General features: G+C 41.9%; 1 protein-coding gene across 2 annotated transcripts in view; it reads right to left on the bottom strand.

Annotated features, from left to right (window-relative positions):
* PLCB1 (phospholipase C beta 1) overlaps positions 1-25,859 on the bottom strand; it is a 449,952-nt gene that overhangs the window by 310,261 nt on the left and 113,832 nt on the right. For both annotated transcript variants that reach the window (XM_009906912.2, XM_054180087.1), the window contains exon 3: positions 7,917-7,985. In XM_009906912.2, the coding sequence (XP_009905214.1) occupies positions 7,917-7,985 (69 nt within the window). The remainder of the gene's footprint in view (positions 1-7,916; positions 7,986-25,859) is intronic.

The following is a 25,859-nucleotide window of genomic DNA, read 5'->3' as shown; positions in this document are numbered from 1 at the left end:
CTTAATGTCCCAGGCTTTGTTTGCATTTTCAGGAAGCTTTGCTTTGCTGCCAGAATAGCATGAATAATGCCTCTGATTGTGACATTTCTCTAGGTGATGAAGAAGTGAAGACCTGTCTTGCATGCATCCCTGATAGCAATACCAACAGCTTTATCTTTGGAGATTATAATCTTCCCCCAAAAAAGTTAACTTTCAATGGGTTTAAAAAAACCAAGCAAACTCAGAAGTATCCTAGCCATACAGAAACTTGCCTTCATTCGTGAAGACGCAACCTGGTGTTAGTGTGGGCAGCAGAGAGATCTTTTCTGAAAACAGTCTGCAAGAGCCTGTGCAGCCTGGGGAAGAGAGGGATGTCAAGCTGAAGAAAAGTGGGTAGAGAAGGGCAGAGCAAGGCTCACAGGCCCCCAAGGAGGGTCCAAGGCCAAACTCACAGCAATGACAGCTCCCATCCTCTTTGCAGCATTTCAAGTACTTGCACTTCTCCATCCTTACAACTGTGACTGCACAAACACTGTTCAAATATCATCCAAACAAGCTAATCTGAACATTGTTTCTTAAAGTAAAACTCAACCTAGAGAAATGGTTATGTAACAAACAAATTGGAGGGGATGTTGGGGATGTCACTGTTATCCCTGAGATGAGTGGGAAGAAGGTGAGCTGTGTGCAGATTCCAGTTTTATTTCTTTTTGGCAGAAACAGAACACGAGTTTCTAATTTAGCACCAAGGTGGCTGAAGGAAAAGCAACGTGCATATATCAGTAGATAAAAATAACAGTTACAGCAGCTTTTGAGACAGGCAGAGCAACAGAAGTCAGTGCTGCGAAGGGTAGGCTTGTTGCTTTCCTGTGCGATACATATAGGAACCATTCCAGGGAATTTTCTGAGTGGACAAAAAGAAAATAAAAATCTATTTGACATTTCCCACACACATCTAATCAGGATGGTTATTAAACACAACATAATTCTCCCAGTCCAGACTTTATCATAAAGAAATTAATAACTTCTTGGCTTTCAAGTATTTCAGAAGTGACAGAGGCCTCTTCTGTTCTCCTGATAAAAGAAAAACAACCAACCTGATCACAGAAATCATGGGTTGCTAGCAAAAAAAGGTATGTTCAGCTAACAAAGAAATCAAGGGACTGAATTAAGTTTATTTTTACATAGTCTTATCACTGGACTCTTATACTACAAGTTAGAGCCTTATTCTGGGGCAAATGAACCAAAACATTATTATTTATTTGTGTATGTGTGCTTTGAGAGGGTTCCAAAAAAGTTCTTCACTTTCGTGTGAAGGCAGTAAGTTAGCAAATGAAGAAAGAAGCTGGATAATATTAATAACATAACAGATAGCAGCCTTACTTTCTGCTGCTCTGCATAAATGTTACCCAAATGTCAGTAAAGTCCTCCGATTCCAAGTCAGCACAGTGGTGCACAGAAGCAGACGCAGAAAACTGCGGTATCGATAGCTCTGCTAATTCAAACAGACTTCTACATTTGCATTTCTCAAAAAAACCACCAGATTTTCGATGAAGTAAGTATTTAGCCTTTCCTTATTTTAGTTTTTGAGCCTGTCTGGTTCATGAGATGGTGAATTTTCTCTACAGATATGTTAGAAACCGGCAAACTCTCCACAGTGAGCAAGTAGCGTAGCTTTTAGATTACAGGCGAGATAGCTCTGAAATCATCTCGCTCTGCTTGAGCATTTTAAATAAATAAATAACATTAAATACAGAGAGGATGGGGAAGAAGTTATTAAAAAAAAAAAAAACAACAACAACCCACCTTAATTATTTTTCTCTGTAGAGCTTTGTTGTTAAAGTGAGAAAATTGGGGGCAAGGGAGCCGAGAGTGATTTTCAAACTGGGGACTACACTCTGTAAACATTTTGGCATTAGTCTATCATTCATAATTTCATCTCCTACAGGTTCCATAGCATATGTCATTTCAAGAAATTAATCTCCTCTGCTGCATGATTTATGGTATCTTCGAGGGAAAACAGACTGATCAAACACATCAAAAGTTTTCAGTATGAACACTTGCCATGGGGTTATTTCCTTATTCCTGCCAACTCATCCTGATCTTTCTTCTTCTTACTGAAAAAACACAGTTGCATTCAGATTTGAGTTTCCATAGAAACTGTTGTTGGCTAAAGTAAATACAAGATGGTTTAAGGTGCGACTTCCCCAGTCCTACAAGCATGCTAGCAGCTGCCAAATTTTTACCATCTAACCTTTCACCAGTATTTACTACTGCATGACAATTTTAGCTATATCTCCCTATGGACACTCTTTTGAGTGGCACTTCCATGCTTCACGGAAGGGATGTAAATATTCAGAGCTATTTCTGTGCCTCATTGTACAAAAATGTATGATTCTCTTCACTGCATGTTGTGTTATTTTATTTTGCAGACCTCTCCACTCAGCTTTACAAGGGAAAATACATCACTTTGTTAGTCTGCACATCAAAACAAAACGCAGTAATGCATGAATAAAAGGGATCAATAATTGTTTCACTGCAACTAAGCATTTCCGCATTTCTTCAGCATTTCAAAATACAAACATGAGCCCTGAGCATCCTGAGGCTGTCACACCAGACAACAGCTCTGAGTGCCTGAAAGCAGTGAGAAAAGGCATGTCAAACTTCCAAAAGCCTGTGATGAATTTATGTGCAGTCACATCTTCTGAAGGAAAAATAAAATGAACTCCATATTAATCTCCTGTTCTCAAAAAGTCTCCTATTCCCTTCCTAATGATTCTAATTCTTACTAAAAAGGCAAAATACTGATAATAATTCCATCACTTCTGTAAAAAATTTCATTGTACTTTGAATTCAGGCATTTTCCTAACCTACACAATTGAAAACTCTTTTCTTGTTCTCCTCAGAACATTACTTTGATTTTTCTTCTCATTTTGAGGTCTGTTGCAGCACTCTGTGCTGCCTCAGACTTGCCCTTATTCTTTGGAAGGTTTTGCATGTATACTGCATTGAGATGGAAAATTCTGTTATCGTTTCTGAAAATCACAGCTGAAGACAGGAGGACTCATCTTGTGAGCTTATGAACAATGTAAAGAGGTGGTAAATGCCCCATCCCTGGAAATACTCAGGGTCTGATTAGACAGGGTTCTGAGCAACCTGATCTACTTGAAGATATCCCTGCTCACTGTAGGGGACATTTGACTAGATGACTTTGTAAGGTCACTTATGTAAAGCATTTATATATCCTCATTTATGAGTCTACTGTTACCCTTTTTTGTTGTTGTTTGTTTGGGGGTTCTTTGTTTGGTATTTGTTTAATACACATTATGGCCTAGGGAGTAATACCAAACATCTACATACCTAATACTACCTTTCTCCAGAGCACAAACTATGCCAACTTAGCCAAAGCATTACAAAAGACAGTCTATAGCTGGAACTTAAGTACTGGAGCAAAATGTTCACACCTTTGGCTGTTTACCCTACATCAATCAAAACTTCTCCAGAATGAAGAAGTGTTGGTTTCCTTTTATGATAACGCCCAGAAGGTGCAACAACAAACATATATATATACACACATACATATGGAAAGTGAATGTAACCCAACAAGGCTAAAAGAGAAACTAACTGTAAAACCCTTTGTGTTTCCCTCTTTTTTTCAGAAGTTAATACTGCTGGTCAGACATTCACTGAATGCAGTATGAGAATAGACTCTGTTTCTATACATCAAAAAGATCAAGAGTTTCACAGATTAATTAAGCTACCAAAGAAACATCCTTGCTGGTGGATACAGCAGCATATGGGGAAGAAGGCTGTATTCCAGATGGTAATGGAGACAAAAGAAGTTTTTGGTAACTATGACTGCTTGTAGTCCTCTAAAATCATTACTTGTTGATGGCCTTCTGTAGCAGCACTACTAACAGATTCTGGTAGCTTATTGCAGTGTCATTAATGGCTCTGAAATTTAGTTTACTATTAAAATAAAAATTGATTCATTCTTTGTCATAGAAAAGACAAGGCTTATTAAAGATGAGCCTATAATTTCTATCAAAAGGAAGTAGTAGAGCAGAAACATACTAAATGAAGTTTAAAGATTCCCATGAAGTTTTTTATGACAAGTCAAAGATGAAATCCACCACCACATTTCTGAAAATAGATTTACAAATGTTCATAAACTGGCATAAGTCCCCTAATGCAGTATAAAAATTGTCTAAGACTATGGGCATGGGGAGGAGTGGTGCTGGAATAAAAAGGGAAAATCACTACATGTCTTGGCTTACAGTGCAGGATGCATCAATGCACAATGGCATGTTCTTTCCACCTAGCAAAGCCAGGGAAGCAAGTTCCCTAGTTAGTGCTGATCCCATCGGGTCACAAGAGATTAACTGCTGGGATAACTAATAAACTTATGTTAAGTGGTATCATAGCATTAAGAAGTATTTGGTGCTGAGGCAGCTAAATTCTGTTCCATGTCTGCAGCTTAAGCCATAGGCAGTTAACACATACAGGGCAAGAGGCTCTGCAGGTATCGGGAAACCACCCAGGGCCAATCTGCTTGATACAGCTCAAACTAATGACAAGAATGATCATCAGGCATCATGTTTTCACTGTACAACGAGCAGCTTGTGAATGACTTATTGCTGGCAATCCAAGCTGGAAGCAATGAGATTGATAAGAAGGGCACCAGGACAATCAAAAAGGAATTCGAGGCCCTTGGACAATTGATTGATGGGGCGGGAGTTCAAGGGGTGTTCTGCTCAGTTCCCTCAGTGACAGGAGTGTACACTGAAAGGAACAGGAGAACCCATGCCATCAACAAATGGCTCAAAGGATGGTGCCACCAGCAGAATTTTGGGTTCTTTGATCAAGGGGCAACTTTTACTGCACCTGACCTGCTGAACCTAGATGGGGTGAATCTATCTAGAAAGGGCAAGAGCACTAGAGTTGGCAGGGCTCATTGGGAGGGCTTTAAACTAGGTTTGAAGGGGGTGGGTGATGAAACCAGTCTCTCTGGAGAGGAGAGAGAGGGACATAAACTAGAGTTAGTTGAGAAATCAGCAGCCCAGCTGAAGTGCATGTACACCAATGCATGCAGTATGGGTAACAAACAAGAGGAACTAGAAGTCTTGGTTCACCAGGAGAACTATGATGTAGTTGCCATTGCAGAAACATGGTTGGATAATTCACACAATTGGAGTACTGCACTGGAGGGTTACAAGCTCTTTAGGAGAGGCAGGGAAGGGAGAAGAGGAGAAGGGGTGGCTCTGTATATTAGGGAATCTCTTGATGCCACAGAACTTTTTCAGTTTTATTGATGATCTAGATGAGGGGATTGAGTCCACCATTAGTAAGTTTGCAGATGACACCAAGCTGGGGTCAGGTGTTGATCTGTTAGAGGGTAGGAGAGCTCTGCAGAGGGACCTTGACAGGCTGGACAGATGGGCAGAGTCCAACAGGATGCCATTTAACAAGTCCAACTGCCGGGTGCTGCACTTTGGTCACAACAATCCCATGCAGCGCTACAGGCTGGGGTCAGAGTGGCTGGAGAGTGGCCAGGCAGGAAGGGACCTGAGAGTACTGGTTGATGGCTGGCTGAACATGAGCCAGCAGTATGCCCAGGTGGCCAAGAAGGCCAATGGCATCCTGGCCTGTATCAGAAATAGTGTGGCCAGCAGGAGCAGGGAAGTCATTCTGCCCCTGTACTCAGCACTGGTTAGGCCACACCTGGAGTACTATGTCCAGTTTTGGGGCCCTCGATTTAAGAAACACATTGAGACACTTGAACATGTCCAGAGAAAGGCAATGAGGCTGGTGAAAGGTCTCGAGCACAAGCCCTATGAGAAGAGGCTGAGGGACCTGAGGTTGTTTAGCCTGGAGAAGAGGAGGCTTAGGGGAGACCTTATTGCTGTCTACAACTACCTGAAAGGAGGTTGTAGAGAGGTGGGGGTTGGTCTCTTCTCTCAGGCAACCAGCACCAGAACAAGAGGACACAGTCTCAAGCTGCACCAGGGGAAGTTCAGGTTTGATGTGAGGAGAAAGTTCTTCAGAGTTATTGGCCATTGGACTGGGCTGCCCAAGGAGGTGGTGGAGTTGCCATCTCTGGAAGTGTTCAAAAGATGACAGGACGTGGCACTTGAAGTCATGGTTTAGTTAGTCATGAGGTGTTGGGTGATAGGTTGGACTGGATGATCTCTGAGATCTTTTCCAACCTTATTGATTCTACAATTCTATGACCTCTTTGCACACTACATTAAGTTTGCTTTGCCATACAGGAACTACCCTCACCTTAGTTCGTTCTTTATGCTCTCCTGAGTGCAAAGGTTGCTCCTGACGGGAACGAGACATGGAAAAGAACCTCTAAAAAGCTGGTAACTTTGTCAGGTATCATGCCACAGTGCAGCTCTCTGCAAGTGGCAAGTACACCACGGTTTTCTCTAGAAACCTTCATGCAATCACAAGCTGCTGCTTCTTGATTTAGAGCCAAGCCTTCCTGCTGCTGTGTGAATTTTAGATCTGCTGTGGATGTGACACAAACAGGGCTTCTGCAAGGCTTACTCACCTGCAATAAACACTTCTTTGCTGAGCCCCACAACACGGATCAAAGCAAAGCTGACATGACTGGCCCTAAAATGAGTGTTTTGTTTCATGCCGTTTGCTAGATCCCATGAACGGCCAACCCAGGTGCTGTTTTCATTCTGCCCACACACAAACCAATGACAAAAAGCAAAGTCATTCACACAGGTGGTGCATTTCACCACCCTAAAAGTCAGGATTTTCTCATACCCTTCATTTAATGCCATTGCTGTCAAATCCGTTACATCTTGTAACAAAAACAGCCTTTATGTAACCTAATAAATAAAAGTCACCGAGGCAATAGCTATGCATATATTTCAGCTAAAAACATTTTGTTAGAAGAACATTAATGTCCTCTGTAAAGCGGGTAGCATTTTAAAATAATGTTCTAGCCATTGTTAATACTTTATTGCTATTCATCACAGAACCATTAATCATAGTGAACTCATTTGGTATTAATGCGGATGTCAAAGTACTTCACTTGCATTTCAATTATAACTCAGCCTTTAAAAAGCTGCCAGCACTACATGGAAAGCTTTGAAAACCAAATTTGAATAGTCTGCTCAGAGATAACTACAATTGCATTCTGGCAGAAAAACAACCTTTTCCATCCTAACCCTCGAGGGGTTGAGGAGCCCTGTGTCCCGACTCAGGGCTGGGTGCAAGGAAGAGGAAGCCCAGTGCGGGGCATCCAGACCCAGCTGAGATGAGGGTAAGGGAAGCATTCCTCTAGGCTGCCTCAAGCCCATTGCTTCAACTGCAGCAAAGTGTCAGTGAGGTTGCACTTTCAGGCCCCTAAGGAGATCTCCTTTTTTCCCCCATCATTCCTGTGATTCCCTGAGGCACTATCTTGCTTCCAGAGCCAAAAGCTTTGGTCTTTTCTATCTGACGTGTAGCATCCAAACAAACAAACACAACAGAAAGAACACAGATCTACAACCCACTGTCTTTAGAGACAGCAAATGAGCATGCAATACATCATAGAAGACCTAGGAGAGCTGGCATCCTCACCTCTCTGATGACAGTTCAAGAAAAGCAACTCTTTCTGGCTTCGAGAGGCATTGGCAGCACAAAATGCAGCATGGGCCTAGCAACTATCAGCTCTTTGCCATCAGGGAAGACAGGAATACAAGTTCACCTTAGCAAATTAAGACTTCTGTTCCCTCCTTGCCAACCAAGCATTTTAAATCCAGAGTCAAATAACAAGGGCTCAACAATCATAGCAATTCTCATCAGAAATAGTGTTAAAGGGAAAAAAGACAAAATATTTCTTACTAGCTAGGGGAATTTATTCATTCTTCCATAGAACTCCCATTCTATTTTATCCAGGTCATCAATGTAACATGTAAGCACACAGCAAAAATTCCTACCTTTGGAGCTCTGGCATGTTTTCCACATCTGGCATCTTTGACAAGGCTGATGTCTAGCAGCTCAGTCTCCTAGAAGGAAAAAGTGCAATACCACTAAGCATTGTATTAGTCAGAGTTATGTTCACAGTGCCCCACTTTGCACATGTGCCAGGGGCTTGCCTGTCTGCAGTGATTCTTGTCCAGACTGAGAACAGTTTCAATGAGTGCTCTGTTGCACTTCAGCTATTCTAATAGCAATGCTAACACACATAACTTGGTTTCCTTCAAACTGCGCAAGTCTCATGATAGACAGAATGTATAGAAGCCATGAGTCAAGCTTATTTCCTGAATCACTAAATACCAGCTGCTGTGCTTTATTTTTTCTTTTTAATACAATCTTAGCGTTTTATGCCAGTTACAATGTGAAGAGGCAATGTCACCAACAGAAAAAAACTAATTTATTATTGCCAGAAGATTTTGAAAAGTGCACAGAAAACCCAAGAAGTGTTTTATCTACAATGACAACAGGTTCCAACAATTTTAGTGACTACTGCTCAACAAAGAACATGTACTTTTGACAAGGATTTCACAGTTCACACATTACTCTCAAGCTGTGGGTTGCAACAATGCATGATGTACTTGGAACAAAAACGGCACATGAAGACAGTTTCTGTAGGTAAGTTTCTGTCCTCCCCTACACACATGTAACATCAAGAATCTCCTTCCACTGATAACCTCTTGGGTCTCCACCCTGCCTGACAGTGCCTATCAGCATGGGAAGGATTAGGGAAAGATGAGCCCATGGTGCCTGGGGTATGTCACTTTGTGGGATGCCCCTACCCCTCCAGTATCAGCAAGGAGCAGTCACCTCTCCAAACACCCAGCAAATTATAGGCCTTAGCCAGCATCATTTTTCCCAATCTCGTCCTGCAACAGGGTATTTTTGGATGTTGCTACGTTGGTTCTTTCTTGAATGCTTTAACATTTATAGGCAGGGAGCATTAGGAAAGAGGAAGGATGCTGGAGTCTGGGGCAGTGCAATTGCCAGCTGCCAGCTCTCTTTCAAACATGCACATCCCCATGGCATTGTGTGTGCTTTGCCAGGAGCAACACCAAGTGTTCTGTGAGACACAGCAAGAACATCTGACCTGATTTAGCATTGCTTGACATTCCTAGAGCACATCGTAATAGTGTCTGCCTCATTTACACTAGCGTTTGGACCAACAGCCCATGTAAGCGTAGCTCAATTACATACTAAATATAGTCTGAACGTAATTCAGCAGCAGTATGACCATACTGCAATTAGAGCTACACCCATTCAATGCATTTCAGCCTTCCAGCAGTAATTGCAAATGCTTTGAGATGCATTTGAAATCTCTGTGCCGGACACAGCCACTGAGTATTTTAATACCTAGAAGAAAAGCAAGAAAACCCATTTTTTCATGGTTATTTTGCCACAAGCCACTTCTAATTTTAAAGAACCTACTCTTGCACAGCTCTTGTAGACTTTTCTCGTCTACTAACACACAAGCTTTGCCACCAAATTTTCATGTGACTGTACCTTCATCACATTCCCCTGTCCCCCATATCAGTCCCAAGACTCTTTGGTTGAAGTTGCCTAAGTATTTTTTTTCCTTTCTTCATCTAGCCTATTTAGAGGAAATGTGCACTGTTAAAGTTATTTGTCCCTTATTTGCCTGAAGAGGACAAGGATATCAAAACTTAAAGGGATTAGAAAATATGCATGGCAGGGTCATAAAAGGTGGTATCTTGCAAAGTTCCTTAAGAAATAACCTGAACTCCACCAATACACTAGGCATATGGACACAAGCAGTCTTCTGACAGTGCTGCTGCCTCTCGCATGGGTGGCTGATTGCCCACTCATAAAATCTTGTCTACAGCTGTCCCTTGAGCACCTGATGTTTTGTGAATCAACTGCTCAGGTCCAGTTTGAAGTTGTTCTTGCTTCTAGATCTGAACTACACTGATCCTCATCCTGCCTGACATGAGCACAACCGATGCCAGGAGTTAAGCATAGCTCAATACTCTGAGTGCAGAAAAGCCCTCAATGCATCAAAGCCTGGATAATCTCTTACTATTCAACAAGACAGTTGTACAAGGAATTCCTAAAACCTGTAGAGAACAGTGAGCACTAGCTCTCCATCTCTCAATGTGATTGATATTGTGACCGTTTTAGGTGGCTTCTTTGTGTGTGGGGGAGAACTGAACTTTCTCTCACCACCATAGGCCTAGATGGGGCCAGCTCCACACCAAGGGAAAAGGACTGCAATGGTGAAAACGCACTGCTGATCTGTTCCTGGATTTTACATCATTCCTCTCTCTGGAATTTATGTCTCAAGTCTCAGGGATGCTGGATTAGTGCAAAAATGTCTCCATGCATTTTAATTCTTCTGCAATCTAGTCCATGCGGCATCTGCACCTGAAATGCAGTGTGAAAGTCTTAGTGCTCGTGCAGATGCTATGAATTATTTGTCAATTAAAACAGGATATACATAATCAGAGAAAAGAGAAAAAGCATCATTATGAAATAACTATGTGTGGAAGTATGCCTGCAGGTGTAACTTCAAATAAAACAGGAAAATGGCACACTGTGGAGGGACCTGTGAGTTAATGCATATGGCCATTTAGCTCCTGCAGAAGTGGAAATAATGAAGCATAGCAGAGCTACATTTGGGTGGATCATACTCTGAGCAAGAACCAAGGCAGAAAAAAGAAGAGTCATGACATAATTACAAGGAAGAGACTAGACAACACCATGCAAGAGACAAGAAACTGAAATGAAAACAAGGGCTGAGAGCCAGTATATTCACAGACACTCAAGCATAGAGAAGCCAAGGCAGGGCAGAGACAGGACAAAAGTCCAACAGCACAAACCACACAGAGCAAACAATGCAGAACAGAGCACAGAGATGACAGCGCTTCAGATATGGCCCATGCGGTCAGCAAGGGCAGACATACCCAGGTGTGCTGGTTTTGGACAAGAATGTGGCCTTTGAGGTGAGAGGCCATGGGTTATATTTACCACAAGTAATATTGACACCTGAAGTGGTATCTAGCCCACTGTGAAACATTCTGAGCAGCTCTGTTCATGTGCAGAGTGTGGCAACTGAAAGGACTAACAAGCACTTTAACTGCAAACACATGAGAGAAATGAAAGCTGCTGAAGAAAAGCAGATCTTAAACATAGACACTGAACCACACACAGAGAGAATTTCAGGGGTTTTTTTTAGATGGATTAGTCTAGTATTTTAGAATTATTAAAAACAAAACAAAAAACCCAAAACCCAAAAAAACCCCAGATCTAATAATTTCTTTAATTACAGAAATGCAACTAGACTTACCCTAACACAAAAAGACCCTTTAAATGGAATAGCACACATTGAAGAGAAACAGAAAAGGAAGAAATGACTGATGCCCCAAAGGACAGTACAAGGCACCTGAAGAATTGCTGCTCAGGTCTGCATCCTTCTGGATGGAAGAGGTTGAGGAGATAAAGGATTGGTCCAGATTTTTGACTACTATTTTCAATCAACTTGCATGGCACTAAGCCACTTGCAGAGTTTGTGACAGCATGAGGACTCAATACCTGGCAAGGACAGACTAAGAATAATAGAAGAAGAGTGGAATTTTGTGGGGCTACTTTGACAAGATTGGCAGGCATGTTGTAATGTGGTGGGTGGAAGTTTCCCATCAGCATTTACTTAGCACAACTAACTTAGTTGGAAGCAAATGAAAGCTGTATTTACAAGCAAAAACTACACTCTACATTGTAATGCAATGAATATGTACAAAATATACAGTATTCACAATATTATACAGATATTTACTATTAGCAAACAACATAGAAACCTCCCTGGCCTCCCTCTGGTTGCCCCAGAGCTCAGGGAAGCTGCTCCAATTATGTAAGCCACAGAAAGATAAGGCCCAAAATCTCAGCCACCACCAGCTATCAGAAAGGAAGGGTCCACATTCTCTAAGTACCTCTCATATGTATATTTAGGTCTGCAGAAGTAACAGCCTGATAGACAGTGTATGCTGTAAAATAAGTAGACAAGAGCATGATATTCATCCACCTAAGCGCCCTTGTAGGCAGCATTCAGTGGGGCTTGGATAAATCAGAATTCCTAATGTGTCATTTCTTAGAAGTGTTTTGGTTCAAAAATACCAAACCTCCTGGAATTCCCTGACCCCTGGGTACTTGCTTTCACCTTTCAAACAACTAATTAAGAGGACAGAGAGCAACTTCCTCCCAAATGAGAGAAAAGAAAATTTCTTATATCCCTATTGCAAAATGTGGGCAAGGCTTTTGTAAAGGGAAAACACACTTACACACTGGACAGAGAAATGCCCTGTTTCCTGTGCAGGAAAACAACCCAAGCTCTCTTCTGCTTAAGTCAATAAGAGTTCTGCTACAGACTTCCTCCATGCAGGCCTGGAAACTGCACTTGGTGCTGCATAAGGCACGAAAGCCAGAGGAACTAGGAAAAGGAGGGGAAAAAACCCACAACCAACCAATCAAATGAAAAGGTCTGCAAGTTCAACTTTTCCCTGTTTAGAGACCTCCAGCCACTGCTGTTGGGCTTTATTAATCTTGCAATGGGGTAATATCTCTTAATGCAAGTGGTATATCCCTCCACTCATTTATAATAGAGAAATTCCAGAAAAGTGAATTATTAATCCTACCATGTTTGTTTTCAATTAGCAGCTGAGACAGAGATGCATTCATACAGGGCTAGATTGTGCAATCTCACTTTTATGGGTGAGCACACATTCACAAAAGCAATGGATTGTGCAACTCTCAGAGCACTTATAATTAGGCCCATCTGAATCTAATATAGTAACACCAATTTATACCAGCTGAGGACTTGGCTCGCTCCTATTTTAAACTGCCCAAAATGATGCCAAGTGAATCACAGTGTCTTGGGATCTTTCTTGTGATGTAACCCCAGCTACAAAGCAGGGCTCCTTATTGATCCTGCTGGAGAGCTCTGCTGAAGAGCCTTCGGGCTGAGAGTGGGATCAAGTGTCCTACAGAATTTCACAAAAACTATGTCAAGGAGACAGAGGAAAAGTGGGAGCCTATTGCAACAGCTGCATGGCTTAGTTGGTCTATAGATCTGATTACTTCACTTATATGCCTAGCAAAAACAATTTCATGCACCTCTAACTACTCGCTGTGGCTGAGTAATCATGAGTATCGCTTTGACCTATGTTTGTTCAACCTCCATTGTCACATCCTTTCTGGTCAGGTGGGGTTTTTTTCCCCACTGTATGAAGTGCTGCTGCATGCTGTCAGCAACCGTGGAAGTCCGTTCTCATGGTCATGTTGCTGTTGCCATTGCCATTTTGGGATATGGCCTCACTGATGCACAGCTAATTAAACTCTAAAAACTAATTTTCCACTTAGCTTTGAAATCTGCTGCCTCTAGTTTCAAATCAGAAGAGGAAACTGTGTCCCTGAAAGCTTATTTAATTCTTATGGATATTGCCAGTTGATCTAATGGAAGACACAACACTGAATTCAAAGTTTGTCTGATGCAGTGCCGCAAAATAAACTTTGAAAAAGGAAGACGGTTTTGTAAACAAGCACCATTTAGTGCTACTGAATGGCAACATCTGGTGAAAGTTTTCAAAGGAAAAAGGTCATTTTGTGAAACAAACTTCAAACAGTCTTAAAACATTTTCTCTTGGGAACATTGAATTATAATGAAACATTTCTTTAACACAGAAAGATTACGTGTTAATGTTTTCGGAACAAAAAAGCACTGAACATTTCTTGAAGCAAAAGATGTATACAGTTCTGGGTTACTTTTATTTTTATTCTGCATTTTAAAAGTGATATTTAAAATAAAATCCTAAGTGACTAATTCCCTTGCAACACATTAGAAAGCAGAACAGTCACTATTTGAATCTGACCATTAATAATCACAAGTTATGCTAACAAAGTGTCTGACCCTATAGATTCAGCTAAATATGTATGCAACTTGGCCATTTATAATCATTTATAGAAAATATCATTTGGCTTTCAGAGCCTTTGACAGCAGGCAGGCCAATCACCCACACTCAGATTAACTCCAGAACTGAGGTTCTCTGCGCTAAGAGTGACAGATGGGCAGAGTCCAACGGCATGAGATTTAACACATCCAAGTGCCGGGTTCTGCACACTGGCCACAACAACCCCATGCAGAGCTACAGGCTGGGGTCAGAGTGGCTGGAGAGCAGTCAGGTGGAAAGGGACCTGGGGGTGCTGGTTGATGGTAGGCTGAACATGAGCCTGCAGTGTGCCCAGGCAGCCAGGAGGGCCAGTGGCATCCTGGCCTGCATCAGGAACAGTGTGGCCAGCAGGAGCAGGGAGGTCATTCTGCCCCTGTACACTGCACTGGGTAGGCCACACCTCGAGTACTGTGTCCAGTTCTGGGCCCCTCAGTTTAGGAAGGATGTTGACTTGCTGGAGCATGTCCAGAAGAGGGCAAGAAGGTTGGTGAGGGGCTTGGAGCACAAGCCCTATGAGGAGAGATTGAGGGAGCTGGGGTTGCTTAGCCTGGAGAGGAGAAGACTCAGGGGTGACCTTATTGCTCTCTACAACTAACTGAAGGGGGGTTGTAGTGAGGCGGAGGTTGGTCTCTTCTCCCAGGCAACCAGTACCAGAACAAGAGGGCACAGTCTCAGGCTGCATCAGGGGAGGTTTAGGCTGGAGGTTAGGAGGAAGTTTTACACAGAGAGAGTGATTGCCCACTGGAATGGGCTGCCTGAGGAGGTGGTGGGGTCGCCGTCGCTGGGGGTGTTCAGGGCAAGGCTTGACAGGATGCTTGGTTCCATGGTTTAGTTGATTGGGTAGTGTTGGATGATAGGTTGGACACGATGATCTCGAAGGTCTCTTCCAACCTGGTTTATTCTATTCTATTCTATATAGTGCTGACTTAGAGAAGGTGCTTTCACAGCTAGGAGATGTTGCTTAAAAAACATCTATTTAAAAACATCTTTTAAAAAACATCTATTTTCCCCCATTATCATTAGGAATAAATTGAATGGTTTAGTCATGAGGTCTGTGGTGATGGGTTGGACTTGATGATCTCTGAGGTCTCTTCCAACCTTGGTGATTCTGTGAATTAAACAATGATTTGTCTCCTACTCCCAAAGGAAAACTGTGAACAGCTCGTAAGGCTGACAGCTAGAAGAGGCAATAGCAAGGCTGTCAATGACATTAATGGGAGCAGAACTAAGGTAGTGTTGTGTGTCCCTGAAAGTCCTGGTATATAGTTCATAAGCTGCATCCCACTAGAGAAAGACAGTACCTGAATAAACTGTCTCCATGTTTCCTCCTGGCAGCTCACAATTCAATCATCAGGCACCGAAACCATTGGCTGTGTCAGTAAGTGAGCAGCGCAGTAGCACATACACTCGAAGTCTGTGGTAAAGCTCTCCCTGACAACAGCCAAGTCTTTTCCTGAAGAAAGTTGTTCACAAATTAAAAATACTTTTATTACTTTCCCACCCACTCTTTTTAACAGAATCACAGAATGACAGGAGTTGGACCTCTGGAGATCAAGTCCAATCCCCTTGCCAAAGCAGGTGTGCCTAGCTGATTTTGCACAGCAACATGACCAGGCAAGTTTTGAAAGTCTCCTATATCGGGTTTAGCTGAGCTGCAGTTAATTCTCCCCTGAGCATCTTTCTAATGCTGTGTTTTGCACTGCTGTAGCTGGCTGTTGATAACACACCAGTGTTTAGGCTATTGCTGAACCAAGCACCCAGGCCACACTTGTCCAACGTTTCCCTGCCCCAAGAGTACACTGAGGGGTGGGCAAGATCCTGGGAGGGGACACAGCCAGGCCAGCTAACCCAAACTGACCAAAGGGATGTTCCATGCCATAAGACATCAGCTCAGATATATAAGCTAAGTGAAAGAAGGAAGTTTATGGTGTCTTGTCCTGCAGATCAGCCACTATGCCCTGCTTCCCACAAGTGACCAAACATCGTCTGCTGATGGGAAGTAGAGAATAACATCTTTGTTTGGTTTTGCTTTGCGTTATTAAAATCGTTTCTATCTTATTATGAGCCTTTTGCTATATTTTCCCCTCCTCCCTGTCCATCTAAGAAGTGATAGAGCGGCTTTGGTGAGCATTTGGCCCCCAGCCACAGCCAAACCACTACGTCTCCAGAGGAGGAGACACCACAGCTTCTCTGGGCAGCCTGTACCAGTTCCTCTGTCACTCTCAAATAAGTTTTTCCTCAAGTTCCAGTGAAACTTTCCATGTTCTAGCTTGTACCCACTGCCTCTTGTCCCATCACTGGGCACCACTGAAGAGTCCAGCCCCATCTAAATGGCCTCCATCCCTTAGGTATTTATATGCTTTTGTAAAATTCCCTTCAACAAGCTGTTGAAGATGATTAAATCAATGCTGTAGTCCACCAACCTGCCCAAAGCAACGAGAACTTATTTACATCCTTGCAGGTGCTGCTCTCCTCACACAGGTTATGCAGAAGCAATTGCAAGGCATTCAAGTAATGTACCAATGCTCAGGTTACACTGAACATGTATTTCTACATTAGCCATTAGCTTCTGAAAGGTTTATTATAACTTTTTGTTTATTATAACTTGGTTAAAGCAATTCCTGAATTCTCTGCCTTCTAAATGTGTATTACAAAATCCAAAGTCTAAAACATATTGCACTCTGGCACCCAAAATGGAAAAAAAACACCAAACAGCCAGCACAAGGTACAGCTGTTCCTGAAGGGCAAGAGAGGCAGTAAACACTCATTTGCCTTCACTGCTTCATTCAAGGTCACTTGTTTTCAAGCTCTTCATTTGAGGCCAATAAACACTCAGAGAAAACCACCACAGGCCCATCTACTTCTGCCCATTCAGAGAACAATGGTGGGCACATTTCACCATACACACAGGGGAATAAATTACATTTCTCTTACAAGTTATTGTAAGTGGGAAGTAGTTTGCCATCATCAGTGCTAGATCTGTGCACTCAGTTGGTGGAGGTGTTCTGCCATTTCTTCTGCTGTATACAGCGCTAAAAGACACCCCTAAGGCAGGAAGTGATGGAGATGAAGGAAGAACATAGACGTGGTCCTCTTACACAGTTCAGCAGCTTGACCAACAAGGGATGGTTTTAAACACTGCTTTTACCACACAGGATCCTTAGGGGACTAGCATTTGTGACGAAGTGGTACAGGCAGACTCTCACCCTCCTTACATCTCATGGCATTCAGCACCAAATCAGGCAAACAAATGGTTAATGCCAATGTTTTACCTTATACAGACTATAGCTTTGACACTCATTTTCCCACTTGTCCAGATAGTCCTCTCTGGATTAGCTCTCCCTGGATTGCTTCTTCAGCCTCTCCTGTTCTGCTTTCTGCAAGGCAGTACACATGGCTCACAAGAAAAGCAGAGCAATGAACGTGGGACCCCAGTACACCTGGCTCCGCAGGTGGCTATTCCACTTGTCTTGGTTAAAGCACCTGATGAGGAGACCAGAACTAAAATCTACTGTAACTGGATGGTGGGTGATCTTCTCCAAGCAAAAAATTTCAAGGAATTTGGTACCATAGGGAATGGATTTTTTTAAAAAAAATAACTTGAACAGAATGTTTTCTTACCATCCAAACTGAATTATCTGCAAACCTGAACCTGAGTTAAGCTTTACTGAGTGATCATTAACTGGTTTTAACTCAAAAAACATTGCAGGACCTCAAAAGCTGCAGGGCAAGTATAGTATTTATGATTTGACTCAACTGCTCTGTGAATGAGCTCCTTACAAAATTTGTTTGCTTGCAGGTTCTTTTTGAAGTGCCAAGTTACAAGGCATTCTTACTGAAAGGTCTTTATAGCAAGCACTCCTATGGAAGGGTAAGCCACAAACTGAGAAGTCTTTGCTATCTTAATAATGCTCAGCCTCTCAGTGCATCCCTGGAGACATAAGAACAGCAATATTCCCTAGTACAGGGGAAATAGTCTGCCATTTATACGAAGCACTGGCCTATTAAGGGGGAAAAAATGAGGAAAAATTCTCATGCTAAGTACTCTTTTAATAACGAAAGCAAAACAAGTCTTCTGCATCCATGCACAACAGTTCTTTGTTACTTCATTTAGGAAAATAATTTCATTTACTTGGATTTACAGACACTGTGGCTAGAAAGTGGTGGGGAGATTTCACAATCCAAATCTTGTCACAAACAATAGTGGGGAAGTAGAACCAAGGGTAGAGGTAAAGATTTGCCACTTGCCTTCATCACAGCAAACTGACCAGCACAAACTGGTGAAGGACACACCAAAGAGTCAGTATGTTATGATCAGCGATCATCTCAGATTTTAAAAGCAATACTGCAGAAAACCAGGAAGTTTCCAAATGAACAGATATGGCTTCAGTCAGCCTTCTCCACAGCCATGTCTGAAGCTACAGTTCCATCTAGTCCAAAGTCACCAGTGCTTGATTTGGTATAAACTCAGCATGGTATATAATTACTTCCCCTGTTTGAAAATGTTATATACTCCACAAAATCAATCCACAATCCTTAATCTTACAGCCTGAATACACAAGACAATCAGCAGATGAAATTAAATAAATGTACGTGGAGTCATCTCCCAGCAGCACAAAACCAAAGAATGGCAAAGCTGAAGAAGTATCTCCCTATCCTAGCCCCATAGTGGTAAGCGTGCAATCTCCTCACCATGCTGCTGCCTTTGCATTGGGCTCTATCAACTGGTGCTCTACTTTTCCAGAGACAGTGCTGGAGAGACAGTGCTGGCTACAACGTTTTTAACACAAGACTTAAGAGCTTTACAATGACAGGGACATGATGTTTTTCAGAGAAATGTATGCACAGACAAGTATATGAGCAATATGCCATAAATCAAGCGAAGAATCAATGCCTGGCAGAGCTAGATGGGTCTTTGGTCATTTAGATTCCCATTAGAGCGTGCTACCTACCATGACCAGCTGTGGACAAGCAGTGTCCTGCATTCTTGTTTTAAATGTTCCAAGGAGCTTGTCTGAGAATCCTTCAGAAGATGCATCCCACTGCACTACGCTACAACCCACCAGGACATCCTGTACCAACAGGAGCCTGTTTCTTGAGTTGTGGGCAACACAGGCACATCCCTGGATTAAAAGTGCCAAAAGGATGGAGACAGGTTCTTCTTGGCGATGCCCAATGACAGGACAAGGGGCAATGGGTGGAAGTTGAGGCATGCACAAGAAGTTCCATGGAAACAGGAGAAAGAATTTATTTCACTGTGAGGGTAACAGAACACTGGAACAGGCTGCCATGGGGGGCTGCGGAGTCTCCTTCTATGGAGATATTCAAGACCCGCCTGGATCAGTTCTTGTGTGTTATGGTATAGGTGATCCTGCAGGGGGGTTTGACTAGATGATCTCTTGAGGTCCCTTCCAGCCCCTAACATTCTGTGATTCTGTGAAAAGTAGATCCATAGAACTGCACAATTTAGTTTCTTGCAGCTAGCAGTAGGAGTTACATGGACACAAGCACCTCTAATGTAACAGATGGAACTGGTTTGGTTTTGCTCAAGTGGCTCTCATGGAGCTACTCATCCTACTTGCAGAACTGGGTAATAACAGGAGGAAAAGGAGAACTGATGAGGTAAAGCCATATTCAAAAGAGGAAAGGGCTGGGGGAGGACTTGCTTCAAAAGAAAATACAATGCATACTGTAGGCAGCCTTCCTAATGGTACTTAACTGATTTTTATTCACATAACTGAGAAAAACCTGGCAATTTTTAGCTTTAGAGACACCAGAAAGTACAGTCAATTGAGGTTTTAAGCAGTGGGTTTTTAAAATGCAGTATTTTTATGAAGAAACTTCTCTTTTTCAATACAAAGTCATAATCATATGTGATTATGATGATTAAATGCTTTCCCACAAAGGGCCCCATCATATTTTGGGGGTGATGTTCTTGTGCCATTATTTCATGCTGATGAGGGAAGACAAACTACACAAACCAACATTATGGATTTTTGTTTGAAGGAAGTGTATTATTTTCAGCAGAGTGCCCCCTACTAGGGAACTGCTGGAGCAGAGACTTTCATCTCAGGTGGAAAAGCCACTGTTCAACTGCTACCTACTGCTCCACACTACTCCACCACCGCACCTGACACTGCAGCTCCTCCTCAGGTAAATCTTCTGTTGATCAAAAAAAGATTTTTCCAAGACTGAACAAGATCAAATTCTTTGAACTGCTGGTATAAAGTCCTTTTCTATTCCTGCAGCATAAGTTTGATGCATCTAAAATAATACCAACACATTAATGGCTTCGAATGTATGCTGTTAGAAAAGCCCAGAGCTTTTGATTGCTTTGCAGCACAACAATAAAAAAATAAATACATAGAATACATAGAATATAGAATACATAGAATACATAGAATAAACCAGGTTGGAAGAGACCTTCAAGATCATCGCGTCCAACCCATCGACCAATCCAACACCACCCAAACAACTAACCCATGGCACCAAGCACCCCATCAAGTCTTCTCCTGAAAACCTCCAATGATGGCGACTCCACCACCTCCCCAGGCAGCCCATTCCAATGGGCAATCACTCTTTCTGTATAGAACTTTTTCCTAACATCTAGCCTGAACCTCCCCTGGTGCAGTCTGAGACTGTGTCCTCTTGTTCTGGTACTGGCCGCCTGGGAGAAGAGACCAACATCCGTCTGTCTACAACCTCCCTTCAGGTAGTTGTAGAGAGTAATAAGGTCACCCCTGAGTCTCCTCTTCTCCAGGCTAAGCAACCCCAGCTCCCTCAGCCTCTCCTCGGAGGGCTTGTGTTCCAAACCCCTCACCAACTTTGTTGCTCTTCTCTGGACACGCTCCAGCAAGTCAACCTCCTTCCTAAACTGAGAGGCCCAGAACTGGACACAGTACTCGAGGTGTGGCCTAACCAGTGCAGTGTACAGGGGCAGAATGACCTCCCTGCTCCTGCTGGCCACACTGTTCCTGATGCAGGCCAGAATTATACATGTAAATTTAACAAAACTGGGAGATTTGGAACTTGGAATTGTACTCTACACAGCAGAAAGTTAAGGTTCAACACAGCAATAGTGTCCTACTTCCACACCTGTGACTTCCACGGAAGGATAAGGTAAAAGCATAAAACTGAAATGCATACAGAAGCACAATGTATATTGCTGCCAACTCACCTACCTGAGGCCCTGGCATGTGTTACTTAAGTAACATCCATAGTCCAGGCACACTTCCAACTGGAGGCTCCAGCTATAACATGATGTTTAATCACTAAAGACAATAGCTGAAAACTCACACACTATCCTTTGCAAATAAAGACATTTTGTGTTTTTAGGGTTCAAGGTTTGGTTTCTGGGATGTATTCATTTAAAGTTGAAACAGCTTTAGAAGACATGTTGACAAGATTTCTCCTCGAGACACAAAAGTCTCTTGGGATCAGTGATTTTGCTGGCATATCCGGTGTTAAAAGGTGCAGCTTTCTCACTTTTAATCAATTATCCTGGCCTTAAACCTAATGCATACCAGACTTGAAGAATGATGAAAATCTAAAACAACATCTGCATTTTAGAAAATGGAAAGGAAGAGAAATTACTCCAGCAGCTGTCAGCAAATTAGGCCGATAGGGAAAGCTTTAGATCAAGTGATGAAAGGAGTATAAAAATGTGAAGGTAAAACAGAACAAAATTAAAAAAAAAACCCAAACCAAACCAAAAAAATAAAAAATAGAAGAGACCACATAAGCTTGCCAGCCAGATAACATCTAACTAAGCTGATTTATTTTTTTTCTTGGCACATGAAACTTTGACGTTTTTCCCTGTCTGAATTTTGAATAAATACCCAAGCCAGAATTGAGACATCGTCCAAGATCCTGGTCACCAGGTATAGAGAGGGTTGCAGAAGCAATTCCAGAACTAGAAGCATGCTTTTATTACACAAAACTATTACAGAAGACTAAAAAAGCTTGGTTTCCACAGAGCAGCAAAAGGAAGGCTAAGAGGGATATGATTACCCTCTATAAATAAATGCATTGTATAGTCAAGTTGAGAGGAAGAGGAGCTATTCAGTCTAGAATGAAATAAGAACAGAGCTATATAAATTCTAATAAGCATGGGCAAAATTAGGACTACTTTTATTTAGATATTGAAAGCAAAAATCCCTTTTAAAATCGAGTTTGACATGGTTTTGAATATGAAAATACATGCTCTGAACAATATCCAAACCCATGGAACTAGCACTGAAAATCTTTTTCTAAAGTAAAGACCTAAGGGATTCATATTTATTTATAAGTAAATCCTTGACTTCCCAGCATTCTGACCACATACAGCTTTATCTATAAAGTTATCATAAAACAGGTAAATACTAATGCATGAGTGGCCTATTTTGTAGGTCTTGACACTCCAACAGTTTTAACAGAGATTCATCTCAAAGATTTATTCATCCAGGCTCTTCACATAAACATAAGGAAAAAAGCATGCATGCACACACAGACAGAAAAGGTTTTCTCACCCAAATCTTTTGACAGCTTGCTTCTCTCAAGGAGCATGAAGTACACACAGAGTATTAGCTGAAGATGTCCACATACAGCCAAATGGATGACGAGCATTTAGGTGAGCACACAATGAAAGCATAAGAGAGCAACACTTTGTCATAAGGCAAATTGTATTTCACTTTTTGAGAGTGGTCACAAAGAAAAGGACTTGGGGGTGCTGTAGGATGAGAAGCTGGACTTGAGCCAACAGTGTGTGCTTGCAACCCATAAGGCCAATCACATCCTAGGCTTCATGAAAAGAAGCATGGCCAGCAGATCAAGAGAAGCGATTCTGTCACTTTACTCTGCTCTGGTGAGACCGCACCTGGTGTACTACACCCAGCTCTGGAACCCTGAACACCGGGAGGACACAGGCCTGATGGTGCAGGTCCAGAAGAGGACCGTGAAAATGATTAGGGGGCTAGAACATCTCTTCTACAAGGACAGGCTGAAGGGGGCTGGTTTTCAGCCCAAGGGAAAGAAGGCTCTGGGGAGACCTAATAGCAGCCTTCCAGTACCTGAAGGGGGCCTACAAGAAGGCTGGAGAAGGATTGTTCACAAAAACCTGTGGAGATAAGACAAGGAGCAATGATTTAAAATTAGAGAAGAGTAGATTTAGATTGGATATTAGGAACAAGTTCTTTACCACAAGGATGGCAGAACACTGGAACAAGTTGCCCAGAGAGACAGTTGAGGCCCCATCCCTGGAGATTATTCAAGGTAAGGCTCGACAAAGTTCTGGAGCAACCTGATCTAGTGGAGGATGTCCTCACTCACTGCAGGGAGACTGGCAAAGATGACCTTTGGAGGTCCCTTCCAACCCAAACCATTCTATGATTCTTCAAATCATATATCATATAATTGTTAAGGCTGGAAAAGATCTCCAAGATCATCTAGTCTACCTATCAATCCAACACTACCATGGCCACTAGATCAGGTCCTGAAGCACCATGTCTACACATTTTTTAACACCTCCAGGGATGGTGACTCCACCACTACGCTGGGCACCTTGTTCCAATTACTCAGTTTTCCATCAGTGATTTCTGTACATAGCTCCTAGAGCAGTGACTCAGCAGCAACCCTCAGTGGCCATATTGTTCACCCTGTGCTGTGCTGGCAGACAAATTATTCTCTTTGTCAGAGAACGCTCACTCCATCCTTTTTCAGCTCATTTAATTTCACTGGCTGCTGCCATATTTTAATTTTCCTCATTACCTCCATTTGCTGCTTACCTTGTAAATGTGAGTTCAGGACAGAGATATTTGTTTGATATTTATTAGGGAATTAATTAGAAGGGAACAAAATCTCTTTGCTAATTTATTACAAGCTGTAATCGTGATTATTTTTGCATACTCCCAGGGTTTATGGACAAGTACATTTTGAAAATCAAAGCAGAAATATAAAACAGAATTCCCAGATCAGAATCAGTGGTGAATCTCTAAAGATTAATTTTACATTCACCTTCTATTATCTGAATGCATAATATTCTTTATTATTATTTTATAAATCTCTTTAAAAATCTGGGATTTTTGTTGAGGTATGTGCATGCCTTGAATTCCTCTTCTCTTGGCAGCTGTACTTGAAATTGAAATGTACACTCAATAAGGAAACATGGGTCATTCTGCAAGCACAATAGAGATAAGTCAATGACAGCTTGTTGGGAGACCTTGAATTCTTGCCAAACCATGTTTTCCAAAATATTTTGTCCTACCCTACATTCAAGCTTCAATTATCAGCTACTCCCTCCTGCAGAAGCCAGCTGTTCTGAACATGAAAGGCACACACACGACATGTAACCAAGTCCTAATTAATCACAAAACTTGGTGATACTTGGAATGTACTCAAGCCTCAATCTGAGTTTGGGGGCTGTTTGAGGGGGGTGTCTTGACTCCACTTGTTGATAGCAGACACAAAAAAAGACATTCTTCTCTCCTGTCAGGGCACTCTGGTCTTTCCTGTTTATATTTTGTTCTACTACTTGGAACTAAATGCAAAGCAGCAAACCCAAGGCTAGCCCTCTTGTCTAATGATGTTTCTTTATTTAGCAGTTAGCTTCACTGCAATCTTCTGGTGTCTCCCCCACAAATGTTCTCTCTCTGGAGTTTAATTATTGTAAGTACTTTTCACCCAGAACCAGCATGCTAATACTTCTTGACTTTTCGAAGGAGGCTTGTCTTGTTGAAGGTGACAGCAATATGTTGAATAAAGTATCAAAGAGTTCAATCCTGACAGGGTACTGCAACAGACATTTAGGACATTAGGAAAACCTCTTGAGGGCATTTCCACAGGCGCAACCAACACAGCTATAACTTTGAATGGCATTTAACACACTGGTTTGAATCTGTTTGTATTTCATATTATCAGAAAAACTGCATCACTGTGTGCACTTGTCCAGTGCTCTCCATTCTATGACCTGGATGTCAGCTCTGTAATTCTTCAACAAATTTAAACCATTCCACACGAAATACTGCTGGATGATTGCCTGGGCTGGGGTTGGTTGGTTGTTTTTCTTCTTAAAGTAGCAGCCAGGATGATTTTGCCAATTTCCTCACGTGAAGCTGCAATTTATGAAATAAGGCACATCTCTCCAAAGGAGAAGAATGAGAGACAAAATGGTCGGGAAACTGTGCTTTATGCATGCTTTAAAATACCAGCTACTTCTTGCAGGTGGGAAGATCTGGTACCTTCCTGCTGGGAGAAACACCTCTGGATTGTAACAGTCAAACAAGTTGCCTCTTTCTACCAGACCTGTGAATATACAGCTAAGTTTGGATAAATTAGAACACCAGAAACTCTCAGTTTGTGCATATGGAATATAAAAAATTGTGGAGAATCTAAGTCCATATTATTATTAGTCTCAAAATGCATAAGGAAAACAAAATGAAGTTTATTCTAGCATTTTATAACTTCTAAGTGGTTAAGTTTTGCAGCCTAATAATCTCTTCACAAGTGTCTCCTTCTAAATAAAATTTCACATGTAATAAAATTATTGTTATGAATCAAGTGTAAGAATGAGCCCATCTTTCAAAGTAGACTGGGCTGCCTCCAGAACACCAGCAAGAAGTGCTACCAATAGGTAAAAGTCTGCTAACAAGAAGAAGCAACAAAGCCTCACAACCTCAGAAAATGGATGCTTTTTCAGTAATTACATGGATTGGGAAACAGCTACTTTTGTCAACATCTTCAAAGACACTTTTATAGTTGTGGACAGCAAACAGAGCAAAATTAGCACAATGTGGTTTTTTTCCCAGAAAAAAAAATGGTAGTCTGAAAACCAACAATGAAAGAAGACAAATGTATTTAGGAGAACAAAGAGAATATAATTCAGATACAAGCCAGGGTTGGTGAAATCACCTACCACGATTTTAATCCATGCACACATCAAATCAGGCATTTTACTGATGAAATTTTAACTGAAGC

Source organism: Dryobates pubescens, chromosome 3 (genome assembly GCF_014839835.1).
Source record: "Dryobates pubescens isolate bDryPub1 chromosome 3, bDryPub1.pri, whole genome shotgun sequence".
Classification (NCBI taxonomy): domain Eukaryota; kingdom Metazoa; phylum Chordata; class Aves; order Piciformes; family Picidae; genus Dryobates; species Dryobates pubescens.
Note: the sequence above shows the minus strand (reverse complement) of the source record. Positions and strands in the feature narration are given on the sequence as shown.